This window comes from Kryptolebias marmoratus, linkage group LG7 (assembly GCF_001649575.2).
Source record: "Kryptolebias marmoratus isolate JLee-2015 linkage group LG7, ASM164957v2, whole genome shotgun sequence".
Lineage (NCBI taxonomy): Eukaryota > Metazoa > Chordata > Actinopteri > Cyprinodontiformes > Rivulidae > Kryptolebias > Kryptolebias marmoratus.
Window position 1 is genome coordinate 355,965 of NC_051436.1, and position 10,394 is coordinate 366,358.

The following is a 10,394-nucleotide window of genomic DNA, read 5'->3' on the forward strand; positions in this document are numbered from 1 at the left end:
CACCTGAGATAAACATGAGCAAACGAGACAAACTAAACAACAGAAACAACATGAAAATAGAAAAAACAACAACAAACAAAACTTCATCTGAAACAAACAAGACAAAGAACATGATGAGAAATAAAAACAAAACAACAATAAACAACTCAGAGCAGAAAACAGGAAACAGAAACAAAAGAAAACAACCAAAAATCATCAGAAACAAACAAACAAAACAAACAAACCTTTGACTTTAAGCTGAACCCTCATCGTCCTCACAATGATCCCATCCTTGTTGTAGACTCTACATCTGAACTGTCCTCTGTCTCCACCTGTGGGGTGTCTCAGAGTCAGACTGAGGTCTCCAGTTCTCAGCAGGTCTTCATTCATCTCTGTTCTGTTTCTGTAGATCTGGTCCTGTTCTTCAGGTCGATCAGAGCCGTTCTCAAACACATGGAGCATCCTGTCTCCTCTGTCCCTCCACTTCACTTTAGCCTCTCCTGGCAGGTGAACTGTGGTTCTGCAGGGCAGCAGGACAGACTCCGCCCCTGACTCCACCTCCACCACTTCCACCTGTGGGACTGAGAGGACAACAGAGAAGAAGATCAGCAGGACAGACAGCTGCAGCAGCAGCTCTGAAGGTGAAAGCTGTGTGACATGTGTCCCATGTGTCCAGTGGACAGAGACAGTGTTGTCTTTGCTGTGTGTCCAATCAGCAGCAGCCTGCAGGGACAGTTTGTTGACTAGAAGCAGCTGAATGTTGCTGTTTGACTGGGAGCTAAAGATTTAAAGAAGCTTCTTTTTCTGCTCACAGTCTGTGTTTGCAGTTTATCTGAAGATCTTTAATGTTTCTTCTTTAAAGAACATCTGAGGAAAATATCTGATCAGTGATTGGACAGTTTGCTCGTTAACATGCTGACAGTGAGACGTTCCTCAGTGATTCTCATCTCTGTCTTTACCTGCACATAATACCACATTTACTTCACTTATCCAGCAGTATACTGTGATCAACGGTATCAAAACCTTTTTTAAGACAACATATATATATTTACAAAATGTTTTTTTTATCTATACCAGCAGATATTCCCTCAAGCATATCCATCAAGGCCATTGAGTGGAATGATTTATATGAAACCCACACTGATTACTCCATAAAATGTTATATTTATTGATAAATTGATAATCTGGCAACAAATAATTTCTCTAAAATGTTTGAAAACTGAGGAAGTAAAGATATAGGTCAATAATTTGAAAAAAAAAATGTTTGTCACTATTTTTTTTAAAGTAGAATAACTTTGGCTACTTTCATATTTTCAGGAAATCTCCCAGAAGAAAAGAATAAATTACAAATATATGTGAATGGGTCAATTACCAAATTATTATTGATTTAACTAATCTAATCTTATTAAATGATACCTTATTTGTGAAAGCTTTAACAGTATGAATGACTTCTTCTCTTCCTATATTAGAAAGAAATATGATACTGAGATTATTCTTCATTATTTTGTAATCAACCAACATTTACAAAAAATGATTCAATTCTTTTACTCTTCTCTTTTTAGCTGAAAGTCTGATTCCATCTTTAACAAAATCATTTGGAAAACATGTTTTTCTCTCTTATAATTTTTTATGACATTATTTATTATACCCCACTGAGCCTTCACGCTATTTCTATTTTTACCTAATAACTGTTTTTATATTTCTTATATTTCTCTTCAGCTGCTTTTGTTCCTAATTTTAAAAAACACTTATATCAGTAATTTTTCTTTCTGCAGGCGTTTCTTAGTCCTTTTGTCATTCATGGTTTGTCGATAACTTTCTTAGATGAAGAACAAGATAAAATGCAGTTTTTATCATAAAGTCTTTGTATTATCATCATAAAAGAGTTATAAGCCTTGTTTATATCATATACATGAACTGAATCCCAATTCGGTTTTCTCCAGTCATCTTTCAACACTTCTAGGGCTTTAATTGATCTATTTCTCTTTTTTATTTACAGTAATAATATCCTGTTTACTGCAATAAATCACTGTAAACTAAGACAGGTAGATGGTCGCTCACATCTGTTACAGAGACCCCGCTCATTAATTTACTATCCATTAAATTAGTAAAAATATCATCAATAAAAGTTAATTCTTGTTGGTTTATCAATCAGACTTAAACTACTCATTGAATTTATGAAATCACTGTTTGCATTCAGGTCTTTCAGGTTTCCAATGAAATCCCACAGAGGAACATTTGTTTATTTCTGTTTCTGTTTAATAACTCCAACATTTATTCAGAGAATATTTTCCCCTGGAACCTGGTGATCGACAGACAGTTTCTACAGTTTCCATCATGTCCTCAGTAACTGTCGTCCTGTTTCTAATGATTTTACTTCAGGGCTGTACTGATGTACAGAGCAGCTCCTCCTTTCTGATTATTTCTGTGTTTCATACAGATGATATCATCATCCTTAACCAGAGTGTCTGAAACCACAATTATACTGAATTTTGTATTTTTACTAATCTGCTTCAAATAATCTTTTCTCTTTGATAGATTAGCAGATAAGCTTTGACTGTTAAAGTGAATAATGGACAACACCCCATCAGTGTTTATATTGTTGTTGAATTTTTAATCTGTGTAATAATCACTGTCTATATTTAAAAAAAAGAAGCTGTTTCTGTCTTTGTCTGCCTCGTATATTTGGTGGTGGCTGGTTAGTCGCTTTTTTGCCTCCACTCTAAAATCTGACCACTTTTCCTTCCCCTCAGCCTCGGTCCTCTGTCCCACTCACTGAATTAACAGAGGGAACAATGTGCTGCTGCTCACAGAGCTTCCTTCTATTTGTAACGCCACGACTGTGGCTCCTTAAAATGATATTTTTTCTGTTCTTCACCTCACTTAGCAGCACATCGTTTTCTGCCTCGGTGAAATTTAGTTTCTTCGCTCCTTTCTCTGTGGTTGTCATGGTAACCATGAAATGACATTGATCAGCTGACTCGTTTAAATCCACCTTCACCTTCATGAGGTGCCTTGCATTGACCATTAATGGTTGAATGTGGGCGTGTGGAGGGCAGAACCTGAGGCGGACCTTCAGGTACAGGTGTGAGTTATAAAGGGAAAGTGCTTGCTGCCGTGCATGCCCGTGGTTTTATAAATCTGAATTTTTTTGGCATATGCCATTTTCACCTTTTGGGTGTACAAACACTTTTAGTATGAATCCTACGCAATCTTTTATAAATGAGACCCCAGAACTCTGTATTGGCGAAACAAACAGCTTCTCCACTGACGCATGGCTCAACCCAGGAGAGCAGCTCTTCAGGACTCAGCTGAGCTCCTACACCTCGAGGAGAAGGGACAGTCAGTGTTCAGATGTTGGACAGAGAAGACAGAAGGTTTGAGAGGGGGGTGAAGGAAGACATCTATGTCAAAGAGACAAACCAACTTTAAATAGAGGAGGAGGCCTCAGATTGGAGCTTTCTAAAACCTCCAATGGAGCTTTAAGCCTGATCTCCAGTCAGTTTCACTCCAATCAGGACCTTCATTCATGTGGCCAGAGAGGTCCATCAGTGAGTCAGGCTAACAAAGACCCTAATGAGCCTCTGTTGTGAGGAGAGTGAGTTAATGTGCAGGTTAATTCAATCTTACAGAACATCTCAGCTTTAAAGGCTGAACTCCTCTCTGCTGTTTGAACAGAAAGCTCCTCGGATCAGAAGAGAAACGTCTTCAGCTGCAGAACAGAAGTCCAGATGGTTGTTTTTAATCTTTTTTTGGATTTCTTGGATCCTGGATGACTGAGAATCGACACCAGACTGTTGTGTTCAATGAAAAACACTCATTCCATCACATTTACTTTGACTCTGAGACTCAAACACACACATCTGACTTTCAGCTTCTAAGACTCTGATCAGGATTGATCACAACTAATCAGCTGATTGGAAAAATACAACAACATCACATTTAAAACACTGACCTTTGACCTCCAGATGAACTTGTTTCTCCATCAGGATGTTTCCCTCCCTGCTGGAGACGCTGCAGGTGAAGGTCCCACTGTCTTCATCTGTGGGGCGTCTCAGAGTCAGACTGAGGTCTCCAGTTCTCAGCAGGTCTTCATTCATCTTTGTTCTGTTTCTGTAGACCTGGTCCTGGTCTTCAGGTCCATCAGAGCCGTTCTCAAACACATGGACTGTCCTGTCTCTACTGTCCTCCCACTCCACTATAGCATCTTCAGGCAGGTGAACTGTGGTTCTGCAGGGCAGCAGGACAGACTCCGCCCCCTCCTCCACCTCCACCTGTGGGACTGAGAGAAGAACAGAGAAGAAGATCAGCTGGACAGACAGCTGCAGCAGCAGCAGCAGGTCTTCATCACTTTACTGACTGATGGGGGCTCTCTGTAACCTCCCTCCACATCTGCCCTGCTTTTTGATTGTCTTTCTTTCTTTGGAGCTTCTCTTTGCACATTTTCTGAATTAAATTATTATGGATCTGGTCAGCTGGTCTCTCAATGCAAAAACTGTCCCTCTTGCACCGACAGGACATTTCCAGTTGGACACCCGATGGATTTCTGGAGCGATTGGAAGATTGTGTGTTTATCTGTAATGTCGGTCGAGGATGTTGAAGACGTGTACATAATTGAATTTTTAACAGGATTTCTGTCATTTGGTCTTGGCGGTTACCCAGTGTATCGTGAAATTTGTAAGACATGGCAGCTGTCCATGCCTTTGTAAGGCTGCCTGCTCTGTGTGAAGGAATGTGCCGAGCGGTGAACGCTCAGACTCAGATGCTGTGTGAACAGAGGCAAATACTGGACGCCATTCTTGTGAGTCACGGGCCAACTGTGGACCTTAGAACTCGCTGGCTGGATGGAATAGACTTTGGAGAAGTTACCAGCTCGGCCCGATGTGAATGACCACATTAATTTGGCTGATTGAAATCACCTTTGGGATGTACCCGTGGGACTCTAAGGCCAACAGGAAAATTAATGGCGTCTGCCTGACCTAAACAATTCTGACATCTGAATCTGGCTCCACCGAGTCGGCCTTGGAAGGCTGGCTATCTCAAAATTCTCCTGGATGTTCTGTAAACTTGATGCTCTTCTCCCCCAGGATGCCTGTGGATCTGTGCCGGCTAGGTTCTAAGGCTGGAAGTCACTTAAGCCACGCCCCCTGAGAACAGGAAGTGCAATGTTTTACTTTAAAAAGGTCCATCTCTGACCCCCTTGACCTAATCAAGTCGATCTTGTGTCAGATGACAGATGACAAGTTGGTCTGACTTGAATTAAAGCACCAAGAGGTTTCACTGGGGGGCGTGGCCATGGCGAAGTCAGACGTAACGCTGTTGCCATACGTTTGACTCTAAATTCCACAGATTCAAGCCGAGCTGCACGAAACTCACTACGATCGATCTGAATGCAACCTTCAACAGGTATCCGCAACAATCTATGGTGGGCGTGGCCTAATGCCTCTACAGCGTCTCCTAGAATATTTTAAAGATTTCAGCTCCAAGCCATGCTTTGACTGAGAATTATGAAACTCAGTACACATGTGTATCTTCTCAGGAGTTACAAAAAAGGTCTCTTGGAGCTGTGGTCCAAATCCAACAGTAAGTCTGCTTTATTGGATCAAACCGCCATTTTGTCTGTTTTACACACGTTGCATCTGATCGAACTCCTCCTGCAGCTTTTCACATACAGGCTTCAGAATCACTGAGCTCAGTCTTGAGACATTGAAGGTCAATAGTTATCAAATTCTTTTACCTACATCAAAGTATGTGGGCGTGGCCAAGCCTCAAAATGTGACCATTCGCCATGAAACATTGAGGTGTAATAACTTCCACATACAAGGTCATAGATTATTGAAACTTTCTGTGGGTCATAACAGACCAGCACTAATCACATTCATGTGGTCAATTTGTGACATCACCTTAGCCCCGCCTCCTTCCAACAGGAAGTCAGCTGTTTTTTTTCTGCGTGATGTTTTACTTGATGCATATAGAGTGAAACCTGTGTGAAATGACACAGAATAACATGATGATGAATCCTCTCCACACTGGCTGGAGCCTGGATAATGTAGAGGTGGCAGAATGGTGACTTCCAATCCCTCACATAGGGTTGGCTCTAAATTACACATGCATCATCCGATTTGAACAAAACTGGATATGATTGACCTTTGTTACAGTATTTTATAGGATTAAATTGGAATTTGACTCCAGTGCATGTGTCAATAACGGGGAAGATGGAGGCGAACCCAGAGCGCAGACACATCTTTAAAAAAGAAACTGATTTATTAAAATAAAATATAAACAAAACAAATGGCTGGCGTGGCAGCAAAAAACAACCAATAACAAAATCCAAAGTTTACAGCAAAGCAAGGTAAGGCAAGGCCTGGCACATAGTAAAGTACAAGCAAAAGGAATGACCCAGTGACGAGTGATGAGCAGAGACCGGCTTTTAAAGACAGAGGGAGAAATGATAATGGGTTGCAGCTGGGGACATGATAAGAGGCAGGTGAGGTGGGCGTGGCAAGCCTGACCAGAAAATTACAAGAGAGGTGAAAAAGAAAAACACAGAAACACAAAAGACAACTAAACCAAAACAAGATGAACAAGAAACACCAAACAAAGAACCAAAATACTGACATCCAAGACAGAACCCCCTAAATTTTTCCAACATGTATATATCTCCCTGATACATCATCTGATCTGCAACAGATTTTTTGTGCATCAACAGGGAGCACTGTTGCACACATTGGTGTGCTGAAGGCAAAAAGGCAAACTTGCCCAACGTGCCACCCAGTGGACGGGTGCAGGAACGGTGTGAGAGCGTTGAGGACGGTGACAGGGTGGAGGTATCGAAGCTCCCACAGTCATCAGAAGGTCAGAGCGGCGCTGAGCTCTGAGGGCCGCCAAGGCTGCTTGCAGCTTTAATTTAGTCTTATTAGACGTAACTTAACTCACTTTATTATGTCTTAGTTTAGTTTTCCTCTGTTTATTTCAGTATGACTTAGTCTATTTTAGCCTCTACTTGTTTAAACTTATTTTAAGCTTGTTTTATAGTTTAGTTTAGTTTATCTTAGCCTGTGTTTTAAATAAGTTTAGCTTTATTTATTTATTTTTTATTTCAGTTTACCCTAATTAACTCAGTTTATTATATCTTAGTTTGGTTTTCCTTATTTTAGTACAGCTTAGTTTATTTTGTCCTGCGTTATGACTTTAATTGAATTGGGTGATTATTTAGAATTTTTTTTTGAATTATTAATTATTGTGTGTTTTCATGATGTCTTTGTATTTTTGTTTTTATGATGTAAAGCACTTTGAACCGCCTTGTTGCTGAAAAGTGATATATAAATATAAATTAATAAATTTATATAAATAAATTTGACTTGACTTTGACTTTCATGATTCCAAAATTGAAGACAAACAACTTTAAAATTTATTTAAGTCAGCAATACAGAGTTACAGACCAACAATTGAGTGTTTTGTAGATTTCATTTATAACCAGAATAACTACTGAATTTGCGTAAAAGGGCCAATAATTCCAGAAATGTATTTGAGGGGTCATTCAAATATATCAAATATCATCTGCATACAGAGACACTATGATCCTCTCTGCTTATCTTGATGCACTGATACAACCCGTTTGTCTCAACCGTTGTGCAACGGGTTCAATAAAGACAGCAAAAAGCAACACAGAGAGGGGGCAGCCCTGTTGTGATCCATGTTAAAGTATAATAGTGTTTTAGCTGATGGTCTGTATAACATTAGGAAACTTTGAATTCAAGCTAAATCAATTAAGAACTTTGTATAGGAAAACCCAGCTGACTGAGCCAAAGGCTTTTTCAGCATCGAGACAAACAAGAAGGGCTGTAACCTCCATCTGTTCTATATAATTTATAATATGTACTGAATGTCTAATATATCAGCACTACTAGGCTGTTGCTCATCAGTTCTCAGCTGTAGACGATCGTCTGAACTCCTGAAGCTTTTCCTTGAATCTAGCCCGGTGGCTTTTCACTGACCCCCGATGCACCCGGCCCTCAGTCTCCTCTCAGCTCCTGTCTTCTTCTCACCTTCTGCCATGAGGACAGCAGCTGAATCCTCATGATCCTGGGATGCTTTTAGATGTTATGACTGTGACTGGAAGCCCACGGCAGCCATCTTATGGCTTCTGTTGCATCCTGATAGAGGCGGATGCTGTCATTGTAGAACACGCACATCTTTGCTGGGTACAGCGTCTGAAACCTGATGTGTTCCCTTTTCAATATTTTTTTGACATCTGCATACTCGTTACATTTTTTAAGCACTTCCACAGGAAAGTTATGGTCCACAAAAAAATCCAGTTTCATCACAGAAGACTTCTTTTTTCTGCCACACTTTTCTGAGGACCTCCTCTTTAGGTCGATAACTACTGAACTTTACCACAGTAGATCGGGTTTCCCCAGTGCACTGTGCAGCTTCTGAGTTAGTGCTCTGTGTGCTCTTTCAGTTCCCAAGTCTCAGTCGATCGGGAGGCTAAATGTTTTTTTTAACAGATGGACCAGAAAAACCGGAATCCCATAAATCTGTAGATTGTGTCTTTGTGCTTGACCCTCCTGGTCTATTAGCCCAGCTTCTAGTATATCTTGGCGATGGATCAGCCTCTTAATTAGCACGGATGCTGCTTAAAGTACCGTCTCTGTTTTATCTATTCTTCCCTCTGCTTTTCATTCAGGCCTTGTATTTCCTGTTTAATGTCCGTCAGCTGCACACTATTGTCTCTTCTAAAACCACGTAGTTCATCAAGAATAAGCTGCACGATTGGCTCAGGTGGGCCTTCACAACAAGGTGTTAGCTCCTCGGTCACATTGATTTGAAGTAGTCTTGTCCTCCTCTAAGTTGATAGTTTTCCTACTTCCGGTAGAAACCCCCTTTTCTATCTGGACAAACATTCACTGGAATTAGGAGAGAAAGTAATTTGTGGGACTTTTTAGCAAAATACCGTTGGGAGCTTGTTAATTAGGCTTCCATCTTCTCGCTAGCGGGATCAGAAACCACTTTGGAGCTTTTTACAAAGTAAAATAAAATCAGTCAAATAAGAGTTCCAGAGAGGATCCAGATGTTCCTCATCTGGAACCAGAACATCTGCCAACAGCTGAAAACCTGTTTATCTGTGGAGACAGTTTGTGTTGATGCGTGTCTCTATGTGTGTGTTGGTGCTTCTAATAAGACTGATCAGGATTGATCACAACTAATCAGCCGATTGGAAAAATACAACAACATCACATTCAAAACTGACCTTTGACCTTCAGCTGAACTTGTTTCTCCACCAGGATGTTTCCCTCCCTGCTGTAGACGCTGCAGGTAAAGGTCCAACTGTCCCAGTCTGTGGGGTGTCTCAGAGTCAGACTGAGGTCTCCAGTTCTCAGCAGGTCTTCATTCATCTTTGTTCTGTTTCTGTAGAACGGGTGCTGTTCTTCAGGTCGATCAGAGCCGTTCTCAAACACATGGACCTTATCATCGTCTCTGTCCCTCCACTCCACTTTAGCGTCTTCAGGCAGGTGAACTGTGGTTCTGCAGGGCAGCAGAACAGACTCCGCCCCTGACTCCACCTCCACCTGTGGGACTGAGAGGACAACAGAGAAGAAGATCAGCTGGACAGACAGCTGCAGCAGCTCTGAAGGTGAAAGCTGTGTGACATGTGTCCCATGTGTCCAGTGGACAGAGACAGTGTTGTCTTTGCTGTGTGTCCAATCAGCAGCAGCCTGCAGGGACAGTTTGTTGACTAGAAGCAGCTGAATGTTGCTGTTTGACTGGGAGCTGACTGTTAGACAGAAAGCTGCTGCTGTCCACTTTGTCCCTCTTTCAACATGTTGATGAGACGTCCACATTCAGCTCAGCTTTCACTCCCACTGGCAGAAAGAAAAGGAACCATCAGAACCAGACTGGCTCTCAGTGGGACCAGTTTTCAGTCTGGATGAAGGTGAAGAGCTGGAAGAAGACTTCACAGCTTCCTGTCCTGGACATGTTGGACACAGGAAGTCCAGCTATTTCCCTGCAGCCTGTCTCCCTGTCAGAGGACATGAGGACGTCCTTTCAGTCCCTGTCAACATGAAGGTCTCTGAGTTCTCCTGAGTCCCTCAGCTTCTTCCTGTTCCTCACAAACTTCTCTCTCTGACAGCCTGACTTAGTTACTGACCTGCTGCTTCAACTACTTTAACCTGTTAGTTAGGACAACTAGTTAGTGAGGGACAATCAGCCAAAGTCCTTCAGAAATGTTCCTCTGCAAACCCTGAGAGAAAAGATGGAAGCTGTGCTGATCCAAAGTGTTCCTTTGGAAGAAGCTGGGAGGAAATCAGCTGATTTCTTCTGATTTCCTGTGAATTCAGTGAGAAAAGCTGCAGATCTTCATGTCATGTTAGTGCTGCTGATTTCAGGACAAATGTTCCTGTCAGATGGGA

General features: G+C 41.5%; 1 protein-coding gene across 1 annotated transcript; it reads right to left on the minus strand.

Moving 5' to 3' along the window:
* Window positions 1-180: 180 nt before the first annotated feature.
* Window positions 181-10,292, minus strand: LOC108228901. The gene is made up of 3 exons (XM_025003357.2): window positions 9,233-10,292; window positions 3,935-4,261; window positions 181-560 (listed from the first exon to the last, which is right to left on the minus strand). Exons 1-3 carry the CDS (start codon window positions 9,822-9,824, stop codon window positions 196-198), a joined length of 1,284 nt encoding a protein of 427 aa, XP_024859125.1. The 5' UTR covers window positions 9,825-10,292; the 3' UTR covers window positions 181-195.
* Between the last annotated feature and the right edge of the window lie 102 nt (window positions 10,293-10,394).

Bases quoted from the DNA above. Each gene is read 5' to 3' on its own strand.
- LOC108228901 (XM_025003357.2), bottom strand. From the start codon at position 9,824: ATGTGGACGTCTCATCAACATGTTGAAAGAGGGACAAAGTGGACAGCA. The intron at 4,262-9,232 runs GTCAGTTTTGAA...TTCTTCTCTCAG, and splicing joins AGTTCAGCTGAAGGTCAAAG to TCCCACAGGTGGAGGTGGAG. The intron at 561-3,934 runs GTCAGTGTTTTA...TTGTCCTCTCAG, and splicing joins AGTTCATCTGGAGGTCAAAG to TCCCACAGGTGGAAGTGGTG.